General features: G+C 37.2%; 1 protein-coding gene across 1 annotated transcript in view; it reads right to left on the reverse strand.

Annotated features, from left to right (window-relative positions):
* The window catches only part of Ac13E (Adenylyl cyclase 13E), a 43740-nt gene extending 18288 nt beyond the window's left edge, over positions 1-25452 (reverse strand). Inside the window, exons 1-9 of the mRNA XM_071596620.1 lie at positions 25307-25452; positions 24270-24608; positions 23721-24150; positions 19801-20117; positions 18447-18744; positions 13123-13383; positions 8682-9092; positions 7424-7683; positions 1294-1390 (exon numbers count right to left, since the gene is read on the reverse strand). Coding sequence (XP_071452721.1) covers positions 1294-1390; positions 7424-7683; positions 8682-9092; positions 13123-13383; positions 18447-18744; positions 19801-20117; positions 23721-24150; positions 24270-24521 — 2326 coding nt within the window. The 5' untranslated portion in view covers positions 24522-24608; positions 25307-25452. The remainder of the gene's footprint in view (positions 1-1293; positions 1391-7423; positions 7684-8681; positions 9093-13122; positions 13384-18446; positions 18745-19800; positions 20118-23720; positions 24151-24269; positions 24609-25306) is intronic.
* Between the last annotated feature and the right edge of the window lie 1288 nt (positions 25453-26740).

The following is a 26740-nucleotide window of genomic DNA, read 5'->3' on the forward strand; positions in this document are numbered from 1 at the left end:
TAAGCCAAAAGTTACTTGTTAAGAGAGTTGTTTTTGTGAAAAATATTTTTGCTTATTATGTAAATTAATTGCTCTGCAAGATGCTAGTTAAGCAAGATTCCATTATAACTTGATTCATTTCTAGAGACTAAAATTGATTTTTTACTTGAAAGATGTTCTTAAGTCCACCAGCTACATTATAATTCTTATTTCCTCTACATAATATTCACCATTCAAATTCATACATGGTTTATATAAAGAGTATTGGAATAAGTTTGGGAAGAACAGTTCATGTCAGATATTGCTACAATGTCTCAAAATTCCACAAAAAACATCTCTTGAGCATCAACACACTTTTCCCAGTGGCTTTTCCATGACTCAAAGGCTCCCTGGTTGGTGGATTCTGGAAGGTCCATAAAGGTGCACATGCAAGCTTCTTTGACACACTTAGGGTCCCATGGTCGTGTCCTCTAGGGGAGGATTTCACTTTTGGGAAAAATTCTGTCAGTGCCAAGTCGGGACCATAGGGTGGTTGGGGAATCATTGTATTGCAGGTCTTCAAAAGCAGGCACTCAACTCTGCTTTTGGTTGTCCATCAAGACCTTCAGCACAAATTTAGCACAGATCTTTGGCATCGGCAAATTTTAAGTGATAATGGTATGCATTGTCATCTCATCAATGCCAATATGATCTACAAACATGTGCAAACTCAACCAACAGTCTGAATTAAGCACTCCACACGCATGTTAGGAAAAAATTGCAACCAATACTTTTTATACATACCTTGTACAATAAATAAAGTAATCCTTGGGAATACATTTTTGGTTATAAGTCATTCAATAATATTTTTACTCTGACTCACAGACCTAGACAATCTACCTCCTTCCATGTGTTAAGTTCAAGTGGTATGCACTTAAATAAATATTTATTCACAAGGTCAACAATTAAAATAATATGTTTCGGTCAAATATCATAGGTGGACATCATTATTCATCAGAAATTTTTGCCTTAAAGGTTGACAGAATTTAACCTTAAATGATCTTTACTGCAGGCTTGCTAGAAGCCAAACTAAATTGAAGAAATGCAGGTATTTGATGAATAAAGCATGGTAACATTAATGATATGGAATAGGAGTTCTGAATTCCACAGGAAGGTTTATCTTTCCCCTTTTTCTTGGGAAACAATGTATAGACATAGGCAGGAACTTCCAGTTTACTCAGTAATAATGACTTAATATCTCCATTTTTTCATGAGAAATTGGTTTCAGACATTAACTCCAGTCAAAAAGCTAGCACTATTTATGGATATACTCACCTGGACTATCTGTCACAGATGACTGGCTTGATGTGTAATACCCACTTACTCTGTGAGTTAATAAGTCTCCCTGAACAATACCATTCATAGCATATATCTGAAATAGAAAAAGGATATAAGGGAATGTGCTACAATACTAATCTGCTACTGCGAATGAAGATTTTCAGAAGCATGTGGCTTTTGAATCTTTCAATGAAAAATAAATAAAATATGGGAAGTTTCAACTCAAAAATGAACACAATGGGTATATGGCTGAAACATGTGAGTCAAGGGTATCAGTATTCTAATGGCAAATTCCAAGCAGTATGAGTAATTAATTCCAGTAGTAAATTGCAGCCTTAAGAGTTTCAAAATACACAAGATTGTATCTATATCCACACCAGCATATTTGATCGAAGAACATGGTGGTGAACTCCAATTTTCCAGTCTCAATTATATATCACAAGACTATTCTGCACATGTCTTTTCAGTATAGTAAAATCATAATAATTATAAACAAAGAACATCATATATTGAGCATACCTACTTTCTTATCATAGTCATACCTGTAGGCTCTTATGGAAATCAATTTGTATTGGGTAAATATTAAATTGACAGCAACGAGAGGATACTTCCTGATTTATTTCAGCATTAAAATATGTGACAGCATATTTGGCTGTTTTTTGCTGTAATCTCAAGTTTCGACTAAAATAAACAGTGACAATGACATTTCAGCAGCACCAGCGAATGGAGTACCTAAATTAGAAAGGCAAAAAGTACACCACCACAGCTAACTAATATAGTATAGACAAACATCTAACACTTTTTTTCAATTTGAAGTTCTTAAAGTGATGTTTGAAACATGTTTTGATAGCCCAATTTTCACCTATCTGATCAGAAGCCTGGATCAACAGGGGAAGATAGCGGTATTTTCCTAATGGATGCAATTGGGTACATACATACTACAGATAACATTTTATTTTTTTGTTAAGTTTTTTGACCTTATCCTTGACTTATAAATATTTTATTTGTATAACTGACCATGAAAGTTTTCATTTAGAGGATGTCACTTTATTCGTTCAGTTGATACTGAATACTCTGAGTGTGAGTTTTATTCTTGCATCCACGGGTATTATTAGAGGTAGTCAACCATTTTAGGTAGGTTTTGGTTGGATACAGACTGCTCATTGCCATGAGGGTAGGCTGAAAACTAATGCACACATGCTTGTAGACCTAAGACAAAATGACCTTCAGCAGCACTTCTGGTGGTATGTGGAAGTAACATTCCCCCCTCAACATGCATGGCCAGGTTTGATGTGGTCACATTCATCCAGTGTATTTCAAGAAGCGGAAGTATGGAGATGTGTTCTAATGCTATGTCAACACAAGTTAAACAGCGTACAGCTATCCAATTTTTAACTGCTAAAAAAGTGACTCCAACTGATATTCACCATCGTTTAGAGGCTGTTTATGGTGACGATGCTGTTGATAGGTCTACTGTAAATTGATGGGTAGTAAAATTTCGTGGTTGTGAGCCTAGAAAAGCCATAATTGTAGATCAAATATCTGCGGATGTGTTTAAGCATGCTCACCGAGTTTATGTGACCAATTTTCTGGAACGAGGGGCAACAAGAAATTCTTCTCAGAATGTACAGACTCTAAAACACCTACGACGTCGAGGTTGTTGTGTTAAAGGCAGCCTGGCACCAATAATCTTGCAACATGACAACGCTCCCCCATACACCTCGCGTGCAACTGGAGAGGCTCTACGAAACCTGAAATTCTAACCAATTCCACACCCTCTTTATTACCCCGATCTTGCACCTTGCGATTTTTATTTCTTTTTCTCAACTTAAGAGACACCTTAAGGGTGCACCTTGGACACCTCACTACACCTCGGCCGATGAGGTGAAGGCTGCTGTCAAGTCCTGGATTAGAGATAAGTTGGAAGTTTTTCAATGACAGACTGAAAAAACTTGTTATATGTTGTGTTAGCCTTAATGGTGACTATGTTGAAATATAAATGTATGATTTTGAAACTTAAGAATTGTACTTTAATGTACTTTTTGCCCGATCTGGCTTTTTGTTTTTGTTCACGCTCTACAAGCATGTGTGCATTACTTTTCAGCCTGCCCTTGTATAAATGCCAGCTCCATCAAAAAGACACCACCTGACACCAAACACAGCATGAAACTGTTCTTCAATTTAGAATGCTTTCTATCTCCCTTCATTCTGTCTAACATTCCTATCCTTTTGCTACCCTTACCTTGCTTTCCTAATGTTCTCCCCACCACCACATTCTTTAGCATTTCATCACTGATCAAAATACTTTGCATCCACTTTACTCCCTCCTTTGGACATCTTGCAACAATCCTCTCCTTACCTACCCAGCACTTTTTCATTAATTTCCTATTTCACCTTTTCCATCCTTGTTGATACCCACATTTCTATAGTCTCTGACCTACGCCTACCGATTTTGTTTCAATGACCATGTTTTTGCACCATTGAAAATCATGCTCCATATCAAAGTTTTTACCAAGTTTTTCCTAACACCATTACTCAATGTTCCTGACATACACACCCTCCCCCTTAAAAAACCTTTGCCAAATGCAAATATTCTTCTAATGCCCCCAACACATTAAGCATTTTGGTCCTAAAGGTAAACTGTTCACACTTGGATTTGTCCTCTGCTTTGCATTTTTGTCCTTTGATTTAAAAATTTAACTTAGTCTTCCTCCTCAGAAATCTGATAAGCTTTTTTTTATTGCATTGATCTTCATCCCATGCATATCACAATGATTTTCTAAAACGCTCAACAATAACTGTAACCCTTTGGCTGACTAGCTAAAGCTTGATCACCTGCAAACCCGACTGATTTTTTTAATTCTCCACTGACTTTCATCCCGATCTCTAGTTCTTCCCATGCTCCTTCAACCATTTTCTACACATTGAAAAGCAAGGGTGATAATGGACACCCATGTCTTACTCCTCTTCCTAGGGCTGCCCATCCGGACCCTCCATCCCCCACTCGCATCTGAGCAGTTCGAGACATGTACAGGTTGTGGATTAGCCTCTTATCCCTCCAATCTACTACTATTTTCTTCAATTAATTCATTATTTTTCCCAATTCACTCCATCAAACCTCTTATAGAAATCTGCAAAACAGATAAATACATCCTAATTGCATTCTATGTAGCTGAATGCAAAACCAAACACTGTTTTTTGGTCTTCACATTTGGCTGCCTATGCCTTTTCTTGGGGGGTAACTAACACTGATTTAATTCAATCTCCTGGGAAAATTCTTTCCTAATAAATGATACGAATTAGCCCATAAAAACTCTACCATTTGCTTTTTCCTAAATACTTACTTACTACCCTAGGGAGCTTATTTATCCCAATGGCCTTATTTGATTTCAATTCCAATAATGCTCTTTCTATCTCACAAGTAAGTATGCTTAGACCCAAGTCATCCTAATTAAGGTCATATTCTTGTTCCATGTCCAAACTTGCTGGCCCAATATCCTTACCATTTCAATTATGAACCAATTCTTTCCATTTCTCTTGAATCTTTCTTGGTTCAATTAATAATTTCCTGACATATCTTTGATATTGTGTATTATAAATAAATGAAAGGACTAACTTTGTAGTTCCACACGAAAATTTCGTGTGGAACTACAAAGTTAGTCCTTTCATTTATTTATAATGAATCGGTTCCATAAAGTTACGCCACAAACCATTAATTATTGTGTATTACTTTTCCATTAATTCCTGTAACAATTTCTTTGAAAACTCCATTTCCTTACACTGCACTTCTTCCACCACACTTCTATTATCCAATTAGTTTCTTGCTTCTGTTTATTACTAATCTCTATATACTTTCATCAACCTAAATCTTGCATTTACATTCCTCCATTTCTATAACTCTTCTGTCTTTCCAATAAGCTTGTCTGTCATCATGGTTCCTAGTCCTTTTTCCTATTCACTGCTTCTGTAGTTGCATTTATGGCTTTTGATTTCCCTTTCTTGATATGTTCCCATCATTTCTCTATCTCAACTCTCTGTCCAAACTCATTTTTTTCTACTGCCCCCCGGTAATTCTTCCATATTGTTCTGGCTAAAGCTTCTACATTTCCATTTTCTCAACTTTCTTTCCGGTTTTATCCTTTTGAATCTAATGTTACACTTCATAAGTACTAAATTACAATCTGAAATTGCATCTACCCCCAGGACACTGCATTAGAATCATCCTGTTCCTAAAGATTTGTCTAGCATAACATAATCTAACTAATATCTCTTTCAATCCGCAGACATTTTTGAAGCACACTTATGCCTATTGCAGTGCAATTGCTCATTATGGGGGATCGAGATGGTGCGGGGGCTAATGTACTGGCTTCCCACCTAGAGGGCGGTGTTGAATATTTTCAGTGGTATCTCGATCCCTACTTGAGGTGCTTTGTGGAGGGCACTTTGAGTGAGTATGCCGCCCGTCGGATGGGACGTTAAGCGGCGGACCCCTTGGCGCCTTCCGCAAAGAGTAGGCTAATGCCAATGCCGGGTTTCTCTCCACCCTTCATCCTTTCCTGTCCATCCCCTATGGTGCAAATGACCTTAGTTGTTGGTCGCCTCCCCTAAAAACTACTACTACTCGCTCATTATGATTAAACCCTGCCTCCTGTGAAACCCTAATGCTTCCTCCCAATGGTCATTCAGTATTCCTAAACCACAGCTCCCAACCTAACTACCATCTCTCCTTTCACCCAATGTCACAAATGTCATTTTTTTTAATTTTTAATGGTTTTCTCAACAAAATTGGTTCAATATTTATAAAACCTAAACCCAAGTAAACCAGTGCCTTAAGAATGAAATTAACTAAAGGATAACCCCAAGCAATGATGCTCAAAGGATAACCCCAAAATATGAAATTTTAGACAGATTTTGGAAGCTGAACACATGACTTAAATATGAGTCAGATGATGTGTTGGCAGAATCAGATATTGGTAGAGAAATGATTCTTCTGTGACACAAAAATGATTATTCTTGTGGTTGTTGAACCACTATTGTTATTTTTGGCCCTAAAATAGGTAAAGAGAGTCTCCAATTCCTTCCTCTGTGGACCCACTAGCTTAAAGAACTATTCTGAGTGGTTTTCAAGCAGACAAAATTTGGTTGCGAGAAAATGAAGGATACACCAAATTTAAAGTAAAGCTTCTTCATTTTTATCATTTATAGTAAGTCAGACTGATTTTCTTTAGTTCTTATAACAGGGCTCAACGGTAAATCAAAACTACTACAAACATGTACAGTACCCGTGCATCTATGGCAATTCAATTTAATTCAGATTTGTTTCATTCCAGAATGTGATCAGTGAATACTCTTAAAGGTAACATCCACATACCTTTTACTTAGATGTGAATATTAATCGTTTTTTTGTTCATTGATCAGTCAATAATTATTCTTAAGAAATATGACAGTGAAAAGATAATTTTTCTTAGCTGAGTTGGTGCAAATGTAAATAAAAAGTGAGTGGTCTCTACTACTGACATTGTCTATGCCAATAGGCATTTCTAAATATGTGAGACAAAAACAGATACTGTGCTCTTTTTTAATATTGATTAATCTGAAAGGAAAAATCTTGATGGAACTGAAACATATATATTTAGGCTTTAATGCTTAACAAACTTTTTATATTAACCTAGGTCATTAGAAACAAAAATAATAAGGGGGCAACAATACATGAATATCCAAAGTCAAAGCCAGGGAGATTTCAATGTTTTAACCCTTTCAGAAAGGTTGTATCATGCCAAATAACTCAAAACTTTTTCATGCAAATCACTATGATTTTCAAAATATAATTATTAGATAATGGTAGTCACCCTCGTAAAGTATATCCTTGAGGTTTGGATTTGCAAAGCACAGGTATTATTTCTTCCATTACATAAACATGATAGAGGTTGTTGCATTGTTATTATTTTCAAATGTTAACGCTAGGATGCAAAGCAGATTTTTTGTACGAATATAAATGTTTCAGCTTGAGAACCACAAAACAATTAATAAATGTGATTTCGGGTTATCTCATAATCTACATAGATTCAGTACAGCTACATATAATAACATTGCTGCATAACTCCTTAAAGAAAGAGCAAATAGTAACCTGCTGTTGGATACTGCTCCTTCGACTGGTACTTCTGATCCCCGAGTCTTTTCTGCTATTTATTGAGAGGCTCATACTCAGATGGTCTTCAGTGCTTTGTATCACAGGGACATCAAGCCTTACCCCTGGCATGCCAGGGCTCAGGCCATCCCCACTCCCATCAACTTTTATATCGCTCCTCATTTCTACATGTCCAGCCTCATCACTCCCTGTGACTTTTTTATGAGGGGAAAAATTTCTAAGCGGTATGGAGCTTTCACCTGTAAATCAAAGACAAATCATAATACTTATAGTCTGAATTAGTACCAGATGTATTTGAAAATTATACATTGTGCAATTGGAGTAACTATTTTGGCAAAATCTGAACCTTGCAAACACCAACAAGTAAGTGCTTAAGATAATCATTGGTTATCTCTAAACTGATGTTCCTTAATGGTAATTTCAGGTATGAGGGGCGGTCAAATGAAAACTGAACACCCACGACAACAACCAGTCCGTGCACCAACAAGGACATCACCCAACAACTGCACGTGCCTCTTGAGTCGTCATTATGCAGTTTTCCTACCACAGTGATGGCAGTATCGATACGTAAAAAGCTAGCTTCTAGCTTTTAGCAGACTGTGTGTTATGGCAGATGTTCAGTTTTCATTTGACTGTCCTTAGTATTTTGTTTACCTTACCTTGCATAGGAGAGGACCTCTATTTAAACAGAAAAAACCAATGGATCATAAAACATAGTCAAATAATTCATAATGACAATATTTAAATTGCAGAAATAATAAGATAGGAGCATATAAAGTTAGTATTTCAATACATGCATATTTTTATCGATGAAGTTTAAAGTGACCATGCTACAAGCAAACTGCTAATACTGTTGGATTTAGAACTACTCTATGCACAAATACCAACCAGACGAAAGTCATGCCATCAATTTCAGAAAGTCACCTTATGTAAATAGTTAACAATCATTTTCGAGTGCAATTAAAAGTAGAAAGGAAAAAATTCAGTACCAGCATAAGCCTGTTCATGCGATGAGTACCAAGGAGGTCAATGGCTCAACATCCCTTCTCAAGGGCAAAATGCTGCACCTTGCTTATCCTTCACAATATAGGAAGTTGGAAGCAAAAACTCTCTTTAGGCAGCTCATTAGCACTGCATGTCAGCACTTGGACATTTCCACCACCACAGTTCAACATGAAGCAACATCTCATAAAAATATCAGTCAAATAAGGGGCATTGTGCTCTTGTGCTCTCTGACCTTGATTAGGGTTGGTGGTGAATCTGTTCAAACCCTTGGCAGCCTTGGAACTATGGAAGCGATTCTTTCTGGAGGTTGCTTGAACATGATGTGTACCCCGCCTTCCTAAGGAACCCTCCCCAACATATATATAGCTGGGGCCCTCTTGATCACATCTGGAAGGTCTACTCATTCCATTTTCTGAATCTAGTATACTTGGTAATGAACAGGCTTTCTTGGAGCGCTGAAAAAATGGGCTTGCTTGTGTGGAAAGTTCTAGTCGATGGGCTAAAGGTGGTGCAGGAAGAGATGGCCCTCTTCGTTGGGGTGATGGGGGTAACAGTGGTGTTGACTGGGGAACATGCAATGACTCAGCTTTTAGCATATCATCAGTCTCAGATCTAGGTTTGATGATGAAATATGTCTTCAACCCTTAAAAGAAAAAGTTATCCAAAGTGAGCAGACAACACTACAGTTTTAAATTTTTATTTGCAATGAAAATTCTATCAGAAAATTTATCAAGTTATCACAGAGGGTATTTTTACACTCTAGACAGATTTTCATAAAAGAGATGCTGAAAATAATGTTCCTTTAAGGCCAATTTTTCAAGTAAAATTTTATATTTTTCATGACATTTCCTTGGTTAATTGCTTGGAATTTCATCTAGCTGCTTCTAGCTAGCTCAATCCTCTCCACTAAATGCAGCTGAGAGAAAACATTACAAGGCATCCAAGATTTCCTTATCCTTTGAAATAACAAAACGTACACAATTCTTGATCAAAGCAGTTTCTCTGGTAATAGAACATGTCATTAAATAAGAAAGGTTTGAAGCAATAAGCAATAGTAGTAGGAGATCCATCTTAATTGTTCAAGAATCCCAAACAATGTTTAAAAAATGGACTTGGATAGCTAAGGAAGAATGCCAGGAACATAATTCTTGTACATTTCAGGATATCAGATTGCTCAGTTATTTCATGATGCCACTATATTCATTGATAGCAGTATTATGTACTGTGACTGCACCTAACAATGTTTAAAATTGAACAAATGCCAAGGGCAAAACTCAATGCAAGACAAACAGTTCAATTACATTATTTCATTGTTCTCACTTCCCACATGCCCGTGAGGGTAGAATTTCTATGGGGAAAGATGGAAATGCCAGGAATTGCATTCTTTTGGAATCACATTTTATTACACCAAGTGAATTAAACAGGTGATATGAATAAACTTCTTAAGATAATTTGATCCACCTCTGCCACCACAGAAATAAATGAAATTGATATTTTAATGTACTTTGAGGTGGAATTAAAGAGCCAACATAGCTATTATTTTATAGAAAAACCCCCATTAATGTGGAGGATATACTCCAGAACCTTTCATAATTAACTGTAACCAGAGATTAGGGGATAAGTATGCGTGGGTGATTCCATGTCAAATGATACAAGAAATGGCCTTGCTTTCTTATTCTTTTGATTTTCTAAACAATTATATATTTTAATGAGAAACTTGGAAATATCAATATGTAGTCAGATATCTCCATAAGTTTTTGAGGTGTTGTTGAGACTTGCAACACACAAGTTATATTCAATATCTCCAAAGGTAAAAGAAACAAAATATTTTTTAGCTTTTTAAAAAGTTCATGAAATATGGTTCATTAAATATATTAGTATTGGCTCATTTTTTTCAAATGTGTAGAGCACAATTAGTGTTTGTTATTTTTTTTGCATTTCTGCCACCTCCATACAAGAAGGAAAAAACTGCCATTAAACATCCCTGGGGTATGGTAATAAAAGACATACAGTATTGAATTACAGACCTGATGGCCCAGTTTTGATTTATGGATGAAACCTCTGGGTACTGCACCCTTTACCCAAGCTGCATGATCATTAAAGAATAACATTTTTCTAGTAAACCACATGTGGTATAGGGAAAGGAACTTGCATTCCTAACCTGATGTGAATTTCAACCAATGCACAGGTCTTGGTAATGAGGTAAGCTCTAGCCTTGCCTATCAAATCATCTATAGGCTATAAACACCTTCAATTTAGTGCAAGGGAGTTCTAAATATTTAACGGTAGGTTTTGTTAAGTTCCTTAAGACTATTTTCTTCTATGTATCATGAGAACTTCACTGACTTCAAAATATCACTACCTCTCAATATTTCCTCCATTCACTTCTTCTGCCTTTCCCATATTTCCCCCAGTAACTTCCTCTGTTCACCCTCCTTATTTAAAACCTAAGCATTTGTCTTCCTCTTGATCCAACAAATTTTCTCCATTCTGCACCACACCCTCATCTCAAAAGCTCAAATCATCACAGACCAAGTCTTACATCCATAAAGCACAATGCCTCATATTGATTGATTTGATTGCCTTTACTTATCTTTTCTTCAAATATATTCACATAGCGTACCCATCATCAGTAATCGTCTTCATGCAAAGAGCACTTAAGCTAATGCAATTCTTTTCTTAATGTCCCCAATACTATGCCCCTTTTCCTCTAAAAGACCACCAAATACTCCAGCTGCTCTTCTTTATTCCCTCCTATTTGGATTTTTAACTAAGCTTTCCCACTTCTCAAAAATTTCATTGATTGTTTTCTTGTTGTTAATTCTCATCCCATAGAGGGTCCATACAATAAGTATCATGACTGGTTCGCTGTAGCCTCAACGGAGCGGTTGATGGGAGTCTGACTGGTCGCCTCGATGGATAGGTCCCCCACCACTCAGGTGCACTTTAGTTCAGTCGCATCCGAGCATGCGTTGAGACAGGAGGTGGATATTTATGACGTGTGATTGTTTGTGGTGTTGTCGTGCCAGCATGGAGTGCACCGTCAAGCAATGCTACACTGAGAAGTTTTGCATTAAACTCGGGAAATCTGCATCGGAGACCCTTGAACTCATTAAACAGGCTTAAGGACATGATGCCTTAAGCCGGACAAGAGTTTTTGAGTGGCGCAAAATGTTTAAGGAGGGCCAGGAGCTCGTCAAAGACAAGCACTGCATCGGATGCCTTATGACCGCTCAAACAGAGGCTCAGGTGGCCAAAGTGAAAAAAGTTTTGGACTCTAACAGGCGTTTAACCATTGCCCTTATCAGTGAAGAGACCGGCCTTTCAGTCGAAACCATTCACACCATTGTAACAGAGGACCTTGCAATGAGGAAAGTAAGCACGAAGCTGGTGCCGAAAGTCTTGAGCGAGGAAAAAAAATTGCCGCGGGGGAAATTTTACAAGAAATTGTGGACTGCATCCAGGAAGATGAAGATTTTCTCGACAATGTTATTACTGCAAAGAATAGCTCTAAAGGAGCTCAAAGGATATCGGTTCAACTCCATCTAGGTGGTTAAAGCGGCGACGACACAGGCTCTCTACAGTATTCCGGAAACCGCCTTCCAGTGGGCTTTTGACGAGTGGCAGACGTGCCGAACTAAGTATATTGATGTAGGAGGAATGTATTTTGAAGATTATTAAGTAATTGCAATGATAACTGCCATAAATTTTGATTAATGTAACCAGGCACGATATTTATTGCACGGACCCTGCACCTCTTGCATTGGCCCTGTTAAGAACTCAATATAGTTCTGCAATCCCTTGGCTATCCGACTCACTATTGCTACATCTTTTACAAACCTAACTTATTCATCTTGCTGCTAACTTCTATTTCTTGCTCAAGCACTTTCCATGCTTATTCTGGCATTAACAGCATATATGTTGAAAAATAGCGGCAATAACAGGCTAAAGGGGGTCACAGTAGTCCATGGGGTACAGTGTTGGACTACTGAGCGGAGGGCCTGGGTGCAATTCCCAGGCAAGCCTTTCTGGGCACCTGCAGCTCCACCTAAGCTATGTGATTTTTCAGGTACCATATCTTCCTGGGAAACCATAACCGGCATAGGGAAAGGAACTGGCCCCCCTACCCTGATGTGTGAATTTCACACGCCATCGGGCTTAGTACAGGGTGAATTCTACCATCACCTACCAAACTGACCTTCAGGTTGATTACTGTGTTTATGGTTTTTTAACAGGCTAAACTGACTTACTCTCCTGTCAATCATCGTCACCCTCATTCTCCCTCAGCCACCATTACGTGTCCTATCTCATTCATGCACAAGTCTCTAATAAGTCACCAATCCCTCCAGTCAATTTGTACATCCTTATAAAAATTATAGATTATCAATTACTGATGTGGAGGGAGCTGAATTTAAATTCCTCACAAGAACTTACCTCAAAACTAAATGAGAATCATTTACAAACAAAAGTGGCCTACTTAAAACACTATAAATATGATGCCTTATAGTATTGTTAAGCATTTTTAAATCTAGGACAGTTGGATTGCTCTTCTTAGTTCCATCCTCTGTCCATGCTAACCTTTCCAAAATCATAAGGTACAGTGCTCAGAAGCAATGTCAACAAAAAATGAAAATATTATAAGATATGCAACATCAAACAGGAAAATACAATACCTCTTACTTCCTCTCCTTCCTCTACCTCATAGAAATCTCCTAAAAAGCGATGTGTAGTTTCTGAAATATGCACTCTGCCTGGACGTCCAGTGGACTCCATTTGGTTGGCTAAGGTTACATCATTCGACCAAACATCAAATTTGAATCGCATGGTTCCAACAATACCACAAAGAACAGTGCCAGTATGCACTCCAACACGCATGCTTACATCTTCATGACGTTCTTGGTCAAACTGTATTATTGCACTTATCATACCTCTTCCTACCTGAAAATAAACCAGAAATAATACATAAAGGGCCAATAATAAGTAATTTAAATTGTGCATTTTATATATTGTGCTTTTCTCCGTAAAAATGCCATCAGTACATTAATTTTCCAGGACACAAGAGCTACCATATATGTAAGTTCCATCTCACCCTAATAATTAAATTTTCCTTCCATTAATTTGATGTGTGCAGAATAAGCCCAACTGATTTCTGAATTCATAGGCATACTTAAAAAAGAAAAAAAAACCATTTTGGAAATTTAGAGATCTTAAGCAGTTAAACAGTCTAAATGGTCTCATTGCTATATTGGTGCATCTCTACATGTATCACTGGAACGTAACACAGGCACTGGCAATGGCATAAAAAGCAAACTCAATGCAAAAGAAACTAGAAACATTAAAAAAAATTACAATCTGGGACTGACCGATGAAAAAAACTGTAATTTCATTGAACCACTTCGTCTATGTCCTCAATGACTGTGAAAACCATCACGTGAGATACAATGAAGAGATGAGACATGAGAAAAGCAAATGTACTTAAAATAACATGTAATTTAGCAATAGGTACACCATCATATGATGCCTCACAAGATGAGAGAGAAATTACTTTACCTTACGTCCTCATGGAAAGACTCTGAGTTCGTCACCCTACCCACACGGAGTATACTATCTATTCACCTAGATATAACAATTTTATATCAGCCCATGGAGTGGATTGAAAGTTGCAAAGATAAATCACAAATGCAATTTTAAATATTCTTTGGGTTCATCGAACAATGGCCCATGTAAGAGAGGGTAAATGGTTCAAACATAAGGGATAGCCTCTTGAGGAAGACGAAACAACATGATGCTTAGAATCACCAGAACTAAAGGCTAGAATATTTAAAGCTTACAATTAATGTATATACATACTCATGTACACGTCATTCACTTAATTTTTACTTAAAATTTCCAATTATGCACACATCAAGTGAATGAATCGAACAGTTTTTCTCATAGTTATTAAAAGCTGCTAAGTTAGTTTCAGGGTATCAATTTGAATTATAGCTAGTGAACTTTTGTTAAATACATGTTCTTCAGCAATAAAGACTAATATAAATATAACACTTTTAAAATTAGTTATCAAGTTGTAAATGATTAATATTTCACTTATTTCAATGCATCAATAGTATTGACCATTTTTAACAAGAGTCAAATTCTTAGTATTTCAAAAATCATCACCAATTCCACAAAATACTGCCCAAATGTTACTCCTATAATTATTTGCTCTTACCACTGTACTGCACAAAAAGGCAGCAGCAATAATATTGGTGATAAGAAGTCAAAACTGTGACTTTAAGTAATGGTGATAATAGTAGAGAATTTTGGAATTGAAAGTTGTAGAAGTTTAACTCGCATCTCAAATATATAGCTTACTATAAATACCTCTCGCATGCATTGGTTGACCCTTGATATTTTTGGATTGAAGCTATGTACTTAAAGGTCAACCTATAAGTATAGTTATTATTAAGTAATCTACCGGTTAAGGTAGGTTTTGGATGGACACAACTACCAAATAAATATTTTGTGACTTCTAACAAAACACAATTCCACAATCTACTCTACATCAAGTCCCTCTTACCTCTGTGTACTTCCTCCCTCCCTTCATCTTGTCAAACATCCTTATCCTATTCCAGTCCTTTCCTTGTTTGCCTAACATTCTCCCCTCTATTACACTCTCTTTAACATCCCACTGCCTATCAATATACCCTTCATCCATTTTTCCTGCCTCCTTAGGATTTCTACCAACAAACCCCTCTCCTCGCCCACCATACCTAGTACCTTCTCATTTGTTTTCCTTTTGGTCCATTTCACCATCTCCATTCTTCTCCACAGCCACATTTCAAAAGCTTCCAATCCAATTCTATTATCCTGCTTCAGCGGCCACGTTTCCGCACCGTACATAACTAAGGTCCATAAAAAAGTATTAACTAGTCTTTTCTCAACATCCTTACTCAGCGTCCCTGTCATCAACTCCCTTCTCCTTGTGAAAGCCTCTTTGCCTAGCGAAAATCTTCTCCTTACGTCCCTACTTCTTTGACCGTGTTGGTCCAAAACACTTCCAAGATACATCACTGTTCTACCCGGTCTAGTTTTTACCCTCCTATTTTACTGTAAGCTTAGCTTTTTCTTTCTGGAAAATTGCATAACCTTTGTTTTATTAATATTGATTCTCATCCATATCTGCCACTGAATTTCACTCTCAATTCACTCAGCAATGATTGCAACCCCTTGGCTGACTGACGAACTAAAGCTTGGTCATCAGCAAACCTAACTGATTTTATGAATTCCCCACAGACTTTCATTCCTACCTCCAGTTCTTCCCATGCCTCTTTGATCATTTCCTTCACACATACGTTGAACAGCAACGGTGATAACAGACAACCCTGCCTTACACCTCTTCCTAACACTGCCCATCCGGACTCTCCGTTCCCCACTCCCACCTGTGCAGTCTGAGACATGTACAGACTGCGGATTAGCCTCCTTTCCCTCCAATCTATTCCTAATTTCTGCAATATACTCATTAGGTTTTCCCAATTCACTCTATCAAAAGTCTTTTCAAATTTGACGAAACAGGTAAATACATCCTGATTGTACTCTATATTCCCCTCAATTAATGATCTCATTACTGCAATGGCATCTCGTGTGCCTCTCCCTTTCCTAAACCCAAACTGATCATCCCTTAAGTAATTATTTGCCCTACTCTCTATCCTTTTGTTGATGATCCTGAGAACAACTTTAGCTGTGTGTGATATCAAACTTATTTTTCTGTAGTCCTCACATGATGTAGCCTTTACCTTTTTCAAAATAGGAACTAACACTAATCTCATAAAGTTTTCTGGCCAGATTCCTTCCTCGTAGATACTACGAATCAATCTACTCTACAACTCTTCCTCCTGCATTTTCCTAAACCTTTTAGTAGTTCCGCGGGAATGTTATCTACCCCCACGGCCTTATTTAGTTTCATCTCCCTTAAAATGCCCTTTCTATCTCATCATCGAGTAAGTCTGGACCTATGGTATCTTCATCTATGTCATGTTCTCTTTCTATGTCTAACCTAGTTGGCCTAAGTCCTTTACCATACAGTTCTTCTATATATATCCCTACCATCTCTCTTGGTTCTTTTCTGTTTCAACTATTACCTCCTTAACTTATCTCTAACTGTTAACACAGATCTTCCCTTATTCCTTCCTGATAGTGATTTAACCTTGCTGTATATCGCACCAATTTAATCTTTCCTCTGAAAACTTTCTATATTCTCACACAGTATCTTCCACCATACTTATTTTGGTTTATTTGTTGCCCATCTCAATTTATTATTTAACTCTTTGTACTTCCTTTTGCCTAACTCCGTGTTTATAATCTTCCATTTTCTTCTCTCATCTATCTTTCTAATCATCTCATCCGTGATTCATGGTTTCCTTAACCTTTTCCCATTTACGGTTCCTATTATTTTTCTTTTGAAGTTTTCGATATCCCTTTTTTGAATAATTTCCATTTTTCCTTGATAGTACTCAGCTCTTTACTGTCATCCATGATTTTCTCTACAGCCTGCTGATACTTCTCCCTTGTCAATCCATTTAATGCTTCTACATTCCATTTTCTTACCCGGCACCCCTGCCTTATCTTTTTGAAACTAATGCTACACTTCATAACAACTACATTGTGGTCAGAGCCTGCATCCACTCCCAGGAAGCTGTGCACATTGAGCGCACTGTTCCTAAACCTATGCTTAGCCAGAATATAATCTGATACCTTTCTGCGTCAACTGGCATTTTCCATGTATAACTATGCCTTTTGTGGTGTCTAAACCAAGTTTTGGTGATGACTAACCCCTGTTTCCTACAGAACTCAATTGCTTTCTCCCTGCGGTCATTCCTCATACCTAAACTGTAATCCCTCACTGCATCACCATCTCATGGTGGTTTCCTGTTGCCTTCCTCAATAGTGTTTTTAATGTGACAATATCACTCAATGGCCGTCCCTCTGGGGTCAGATGCCTTTGCAGCTGCCTGATTAAAGAACAGATGCACGGAGTACCTTTTGTCTGGCTCCTAGCTCTTGACCTACCTGGAATGGGTGACCTTACCTGGAGCAATTACCATTGCTCCCACAAGCACAGCTCTAGGGGTTATTGGAACACACAAGTCCTACCACCAAGTCAAGGTTGTAGTCCATGGGAGGGCTACAAGTATACACGATACATCAAATTCCTATACTTTATCAGAGCCCCATTGACACTGTCCTAGACATTCAAGTGGTTCAAAACTTAGAAAATTCATTGCAATCAGATTCTAGCCCCTGGTTGAGCATTAATCAGGTCACTTTCTAGATCTTTTTTAAATATGAAAGACTGAACGAGTCATCTCACAAAATTTGAAATTAAGAACTCACCAGGCCAATATACTTTTTAATTTAATGGTCATACAAAGTAGTATCTTGATTTAATTTTTATAATCATAAATAATGTACCACAATGAATTGTGATTTTTTTTCTTAATTTAGTTTGAACCAGTTAAAATTTAAAACCCACTCTTATGTAAAATAATGAGTATCACTGTACTAAAAGGTTGGAAGTTAGCCTACCCATGCCCCACTTCAAAGACTAACAATTTTAGCCAGTTAATATTCCCACAATTTTATACTTTTAACCCACATCCAGTCAATAACCCTGTACATTGCAACCCTCCAAGACCATTGTACCAACTCAACCTTTATCCAGTTGGTGTTCCTGTCCCCCATTTTGTAAACCCATGCTATTGATCATAGAAACTCCACTGGATATGCCCTTTGCCACCCCAGATTCAAAAGCTTGGCAAGGGCAAATGGCAGATTGACTTTAATTGAAATATGATACATAACTTATGACTTAATTCATTGTATCAATATGTATATATCATATAATATTTTCACACAGGAATGTCCAATACAATGTACATATATTCCTTCATTTGGGATCATTGATTTAATATTGGCAAAGTTAACAGTGAACATACAAATCAAATAATTTGAATACAACCTACCTCGACACAGCGTTTTGCATGATCTGGGACTGGTTCTGGGCATCCAGACACACAGTAGTAGCAGTCTCCAAGTGTGGATATCTTTTCACAGCCATGATCAGTACACAGACCATCAAATCGCTCGAAGAGGTCATTCAGAAGCCCAACAAGCTGTTCAGCTGACTTATTTGATGACATACGTGTAAATCCTACAATGTCAGCAAATAAAATGCTAACATCTTTCATCGCGTTCATGTTAAATGGACGAAAAAGTGATCGGATGTCTCCTGGATTGCATGAGTTGGGAGATGATGCCTGAAATCGGAATATCAAACAAATTTGAATATGTACTCAAGTATTGTAAAAAAATGATGTGAAAAGACAGCTTCATAAAAATAACTGAACAAAAAGTTGACTACTTTTTCACAATATATTGATTCCAACTGAACTAATATTAACTTATGCAACAAATACTCTTCTTTTCCCAAAATTCAAGTAAAAATTATGGCATACATGTGCTTTCCAGGTATCCAACGGTAAAAATGTACACCAAAGTATAATTTTATTGTAGTTTGTGATATCAGTGATAACATTAACTATAGATCTTAATGAAACATTAAAAATAACAAAATGGAGCATGACAATGAGTACACATCAGAAATACCATTTTAATGCAGAGTTGGAATGAGATAATGTGGTTTACTTTTTTTATGCTATTAAAAGTTACAGAAGAAGCAAAAAATTAATATTTAGTACGGAAGACAGATGTAAAATTAATTCCATGAAATATAAATGTTGTTAGTTGATTCAAGTATGTGTGTTTTGTCGATGATAAAAGTCTAACATAACTCAGAGGATAATAAGTCCTGATGAATCCCCAATGCAGATGCAGAAACAACAAGAATCTCTTTAACAAAAATGTTATTTCATTGTGTTTGTCATCTTTTTGAGTCTTGGAACTTGAGAAAATGTCTCACAGGTTTTCTGATACATGCTTGACTGATATGTACCAGAAGATGTACATATATTAAGAATGAAATAACATGCATCATTTATTTTAATTTCCGAAATCCCTATAGTCCTCATTTGTGACAATCCATGTGAATACTTTCAATAATAGGCAACAATATTAATGGTTACTACGATCAAACCTCAATAAAGCAAAAGCTTTTTAATACTTCACAAATATTATCATTTGTCTCAAATCTTTAAAAAAAATTTTGAGCAATTATGGTGCAATACTCTTCTACAAGAGCATAATGTAGCAGTCAATCAATCAATGTAATCAATGTAACAGTCTATGGTGATGCTGTAATTGTTTTAGACTACACATTACCCTCTCAATAAAGAGCACTTTATGAACCTACAAACCTTTCTAAGTATAGATTCTTGTTCATGATATTCATCACAGTCCCCTTCTCCATTTTCACCATCTTGGGGCCAAATAGCAATTGCTTCTGTGGGCACAACTGTGCCTTCACGCATGAGCCAATCAGCCACTTTTGGAGGCATGACTGACAGTATCATCTTCTCTTTCAGCTGCTTCTCAGCCTCCAGTTGCCTCCTCACAAGAAGTGCTTGACCCACCTTGATGAATGTCCCACGGCTTCTCACATGGCGCATCACCAGGGCATGTACCCCAACTATGTGCAAACATATTTGAGCAAATCCTCTCGCCCATCCATCTCCTGAAAATACCAATTAGAAAGAGCTATCTATAAATTTATCAAGGCAGTGTTTAACCACTCATTCTTTAGACAGGAAAAAAGACATGATGGAAAACAAGAAAATGCAAGTTTCCCAAGCATTTACAGTGCAAAATGAAATGCATACATGACTTTCTTTCTAAATTAGTGATTCTCAACACGGTAGGCACTCAAGGGTGACAATCAATACTGAACAGAACAGCAGTGGGTCCTATATGGAACCTTGAAGAGCACCCATCACTATTTCCTGTACTTTTAACATTTTTTGCAGTCTTGTGACCCACAGCTGTGAATTTCAGTTAAGATTTTCATAGAATGCTGAACCAACTGCCTTTGTAATATCATAAAGAAATGCCAATGGTATTGAGATTGCAATCAAAACCCTTTAGAACAGCATCAATATGACTGTAAAGATTAAGTCCTGCTAAGAAACCTGTCATGAATATGAATTGAGAGGAAGATAAGATGATATTTTTTTATTTTGAGTGCCATTATTCAGTTTGCGATTGTTATTGATATATTTTACCAGTATTGGTAGGTTTTTCACCAGCATACGGAAAACATGGCTACCACACCACTAAACTTCACCTTACACACACTAAATACCAAAATAAACTACTTAGGAGAAACCAATTTTTTAACACAGCCTTATCATATAACCCTTCATTCCTTCCCCACAATTCATTTTTTCCACACTTGGCTTAATTACCAAACACTATCTTCTCCATCAGTCTTCAACACACCCCATCCTACCATTGCCCCTCGAAATGCCCTCACCCCTTTTTCCTGCCTTTGGCTTTCTCCCAACAAACCCTCCTCCTAACTTAATATGCCCTGCACTTTTCCATTATTTTCCACATCCACATCTCAAAGCCCCCTATGTATGCTTAATCTCTTATCTCAACTAGAGTTTCAATGGAAATACAAAACTACACCCCAATTAAAATTTTAAATATTATTTTCTTCTAATTAACTCTCATTCTTTCATTAACAATCTTTTAGTAAAAGCATCTTTCCTGAATGTAATTATTTCTTTGATGTCCTTGTCACTTTGCCAATCTTCATCTTGAACACCACTTACATCAGTGAACCATTCAGCCTGCTCAAAAGCCAGCTTTTTTAACGTTTCACTTTATGCCACTACAGTGAGCAATTTTTAAAAAAGGAGAAGAAACATAGAGCAGTGCTCAGCAAGATGAGCCATTACATAAAATTTTATTCCATGGAAAAGGAATGAGTGAGTGATGGGAATTAAGTGCTCATGGCTGCAACTACGCCCAAGTTCACCTAATCTGTGTCTTTCTTCAAAGTGTAGTAATCCAGTGAAATGGTACAGATGTTCATTGGATTGTATTTCAGGGGGCTTATTTAACTATCGTTTCTGCTATTAAAGTCTGCCTTGACTAGTTCTCCACATCTCTTCATTTCAACCTTCAAACTCTTCCATATGATAATAAACTGCCTGTCTGTCACCACTGATTCTAATTCCCCTTCCACTTCCTGCACTTGCACGGTCAGACACACAGATTTTTAGGATAAGTTACCTTTCTAATCTTACAGTATTATCATATTCTGGAGTACGTTCACCAATTATGTGATTATTATCAGTTTACCGGGGATTCTAAACCCCCAAAACAAGAATGTTTAGGAGAATATTGGTCATGTGAAAAACGTTATTGATTACAGGTATCAGAAATGAGAAGAAAAGGTTGGTAGTCTCACTTTGATATTTGAGTCATCATATAATATTCTGTTGCATGCTATAAGTATGTATGGCTACAAAAAGAATATAGAGTAACAACAAAATCCTGAACAGAAATTTTCTTGTAATCACAAATTTTTGGCAGTAAACCCTTCCTCATGACATAGATTTTCCAGAAACTGAAAGCGAAATTCTGAAAAACTAATGACATACTGGATGTTTCCATTCTTCTGGGTTTTCACCATATGCATCAAATCGAATCTGTATCAAATTTTGTGTGAAAAACGAAATTAACTTTTCGGACGCATTCCAAATGTTCACTGTGGCATTTGGAGAAGCTACCTTGGACCAAAGCAACATTTATCGGTGCTACAAAATGTTCTCAGAGGGCCGAGAAGGTGTGAAGGACGAAGAGCGTGTCGGATGCCTGAGCACGTCAACAACAGACAAAAACATTGATGAAGTGAATAAAATAGTATTGGCCAATGGTCGAATCACTGTTAGAGAAGTTCCTGAGGACCTAAACATATCGATTGGCTCGTGCCATCTGATTTTTACCAATGATTTGGGCATGACATGGGTTGCCACAAAATTCATACCAAAATTGATCAATTTTGACCAAAAACAGCAACGCATTAACAATGCTAATGAGGTGTTGGACTCGGTTCGCAATGACCCAAATTTGCTCCAGAGGGTCATAACTGGTGACGCATCATGGGTATACGGTTATGATGTGGAAACTGAAGCTCAATCATCCCAATGGAAGCTGCAGCACGAGCCAAGACCAAAGAGCAAGGTTAATCAATAATATATTTATCAAACATTAACTCTGCCTAACTATGTGTAAAAAAAAATACAAGGGCATATTTCATAGGTAATAACTATCTCTATTTCCAATTAACAAATTGTATGTTATGAATGCTATAGAAATGACAGCTTGACTTAGAAACCTAAATGAGATATAAAATAATTCCATTTTCAAGTAAGAAATTTATTCTGAGCACAATTCAGTGTGATGATTGGTGTTTGATTAAATGCATGACAGAATTTACAAATGCATTTATGTAAATAAACCTCTGATTTTCTCAGTTACCCCATGGGCTTCACTAATCAATAATTCAGGATCAGAAACTAATCAAAGATATGAGTGAAAAGTTATGAATTTCAAAATACGCCAAACAATATTTTTTATATTCCTCTGCTGTGCATTTCACCCATCTTCTAGGCTACCATTAATCCACAGCATTCTCACACAAATTAATATTTCTCGGAACTTAGGGCACATTTAATATTTTGGAAAAATTTCGACAGAGCTGTGAAGTGAACTCAGCCTTAAGCCAGCATGGATCAGCAAATCTAACACAAACACAAGAGAAGCAGGCATCAGTAATCTGTACTCTAGTTTTCAATTCAAAGCAACCCAAATCCCATCTGACGGCAAAAAACTACCCAAACAAACCACATTCTCCAATTATATGATACACTACATTCAGTTTAACTCACAGTTGTATTCGAAATCTTTCTGATGACCAATATATTAACTAATTCAGTGCTAGTTGACATGTATTTTTTAAAGATGTTTACACAATTATTCGACAATCAATCAGAAAACACAAATTGCAATCAGTGAGATAGTTATGATTACTGCCATTTTTAATTGAAAATGACTATGTATTATTTGAAACATTCCATAAGTATTAAAATTCAACTCAGTGTAAGAAAAAGGCTTTCCAAGAGCAAATGATTCCAAGAGCATAATAGTGAAGAATCACTAAACATCATATTAAATAAACGTTAGTACCATAGGTTCTTTCAAAAATACATGCAACAGCAATAGTAGCTAAATGAAGAAGAAAGAAACATAATATAGGTAAATTTCGTACCTGGGTTACTGATGGGCTCAGTTGTGATGGCTAGCAGCGTTTCAAAAGTGATGGAGTACAGGGCACATATTGCAACACAAATATACAAGGGAAGAGGAACAGCTGCATATAATAACAAAAGTGTCTGTGCACACAATGAAGAGAGAGCCACGGGAGAAAGACTTCCAACAGGACCTGCCCCAGCAGCAAGGCCTAGAGATAAACATATCAGCAAGAAGGCGGCTCCAACAGAGAGAAACATCTGATGATTCGGTTGACTAAAGTGACGGCAGTAAGTGGTTCCCAAGAGGATCGCTGCCATTACAATTCCTCCCAGTAAACCTCCCAATAACATGGGCCAGCGTGGGGCGCCGCATGCTACAATGTATGTTCCCAATGTCATACATATTATTATCACAAAAATTAGGGCTGAACGAAAGCGGAAAAGGACCTATAAATGTAAAAAAATCATAAATAAACCTCTGCATTTGATGTCCAAGAACAAAATTTTCACTCAACTAGCATTTGACTGGAGTTATGTTCTAATATTTTCTTCAAATTCATCATTACCTGGGGAAAGGAGCTCCTCCAATACTGGCCCTCTAATATTTCGGAATCAAACCTGGGATTCCACCAAGAGCAATCCGAAGATCTCTCAAAAAATGCAACAGGGGGAAAACAGCAACAACAACAGCTTGGTCCACTGGGTTCAGCTAAGTACGTCTGTACGCACGGTGCCAGAGATATCTGTATATCTTCATCTTCCTCCTCTTCAATAATGATGGACTCACGAGACCACGAGCGGCTTTCTGGTGATGTCATTTGTCAATTTAAAAATGTTTCCAAACTCCGGAAGTACAAAGCTACTCCATTTTCGCGTAATAATTTATAACATGTTTTCAGGGAAACCTGAAAAGAAATCGTGGTAGGGTTCAGCAGTGGAAATACGATTCACACCACGTTCCGCACGTAGATCCATACTAGATTAAGAATCTTACTTAGATAAAACTATTTCAAACTTAAAAATAGTAATATTATCAGCTGTCAACATTCAGTCGACGACTACAAAGAGCCAGAAACATAAATGGGAACCACTCGGGGTTAAGAAACAACTGCTGCGGGATTAGATAATAACTGATCGTACATGATACTGAAGGCTAACCACAAGCATTTAAGATAATACATCAAAGAGTCACACTCCATTCAAAGTAACCTTCCATGCTGAATGAGCAGATACCGTCTATGCAAAGGACGGGAGCAAAGATTGTTGACAGGACAGGAGCCATGCAAGGCAGACTTCAAATATTTACCTGAGCCAATAATAAACCAATTTGCTCCTCTCCGTCATTGGTAATCACAAAACATATTGTCAATCCTAAAAAATGTACTTAACACGAAATATTATGACTTTGAAGCCAGTAGTATCAATGTAAACAAAAATTTAAACTTACTTCACCACAAAAATGAAAGGAATTGAAATTTCACCGTTAAACATTTCAAGGGGCATTGTATAAAGCTTCAAAAACAGTATTACTGATTCTACAATGAACGACCTACTTTCAATTACCCTTTAGTTAGCAGGTTAGCAGTTTGTTGCAGAATCGTACCTCATTATTTTCATAGGACGCCTGGCGCTTATCAACTTTCGACGCAAGCCTCGACAAGACCAGATCGAGAGGATCGGGTGAAATTTGTCGTTGTTACTCGCCATCTCTATTGAGATATTTACAACTACTTCCATGTACGTCCTTACTTATCAGGCGCTCCAGCGGTTGATCTAATTCGAATTTGCTTATTCGATTTGTTTTCAACGGAAATGCTTCTTGGTATTCTGCTCAGTTCTTGAGACCCTTCCAAATATTTTTTCCGTGAGAATATATTGCGGACTATCATTTACGGAAAGAAGGGGTCGTGTTAGATTTAATCCTTAATTTTTGTCACATATATGTAAGTAATCCTATTTCTCAGTTATATCTGGAATGTTTTTCATAATTTCACATATCTTAGACTATTATAGGGACATTAAATAAAAAGGGCCTGTAGTTGTCCTCATTCAAGTTATTGAATTCACTCTTTGAATATTGTCCAATGGTCATAACAATTTCTAAACTAGAAATCTTATAAATGGCTTTATTGGTGTAATGTTAGATGGATTCACGTACATTATCTTTCTTTGGTGGAATTATGCATTCCAAGTTTCGGATTGAACTCTTTGTAGTAGTATTTAGGGGAGGTGACCGACTGCTGAGGCCATTTGCGCCATTTGAACTCTTTATATAGTAGTGTAGTAGAGGATAGCAAAGTCTGCTGCACAATATTTTTCATAGCCTAACTTCATAAATATTTTCCTAAAATTGATGTCCCTCTATTGTGGCCTCATTCATTAGCCTTCTATTCATTGGTCTCACAGGTGTGAATAATAATGTATACGAAGTTAGCACTGGTAAAAAAACACAGAAAAGAAAATCTAGGAAGAACTGAGGAAAAGGTTATAATAGAAAGGGCTGAAGACGCTGGATAGAAAGGTTTGCGAAGGGAAGAGTTGGAAGGGGAGTGGAATAATTGGGAGCAAGTGTGAGAATAATATGGAAGGTGTTGGGAGTGGAGGGGGGATGAAAATATGTGTGGATTGGGGTGATTAATGTCTAATATTAATACTTGGGTAATTCCAGGAGCCAGATGAATGACTGCTCAATTTTTTTGAGTTTGAGTGGGGGAATGCTAAAATGGATACACTATTACATTTATCAAAGGGAATGTTGTATTTGGAGGTGTGTTTTGGGATTGAGAGCATCCAAATCAGGGAAGATTTCTTGTGTGAGGCCCGGTGGTTATTGATTCTAATATTGAGGGGTGTGGTACACTGTCCAATATAAAAGGCAGGGCATAGTTTGCACTTCAGAGGGTAAACTATATTGCTGGAAGTACCTGAGGAGTAGGGCATTGGCGGGAGAGAGTTAACTCCTCTCTATTTACTATGATGAATTTTATTTGTGTTATTTTTAGTATCATCTTCTGGTGTTCCTCTCCCCATGTGGGCA

Source organism: Hetaerina americana, unplaced genomic scaffold, assembly GCF_022747635.1.
Source record: "Hetaerina americana unplaced genomic scaffold, ioHetAmer1.1.p SCAF_8, whole genome shotgun sequence".
NCBI classification, from domain to species: domain Eukaryota; kingdom Metazoa; phylum Arthropoda; class Insecta; order Odonata; family Calopterygidae; genus Hetaerina; species Hetaerina americana.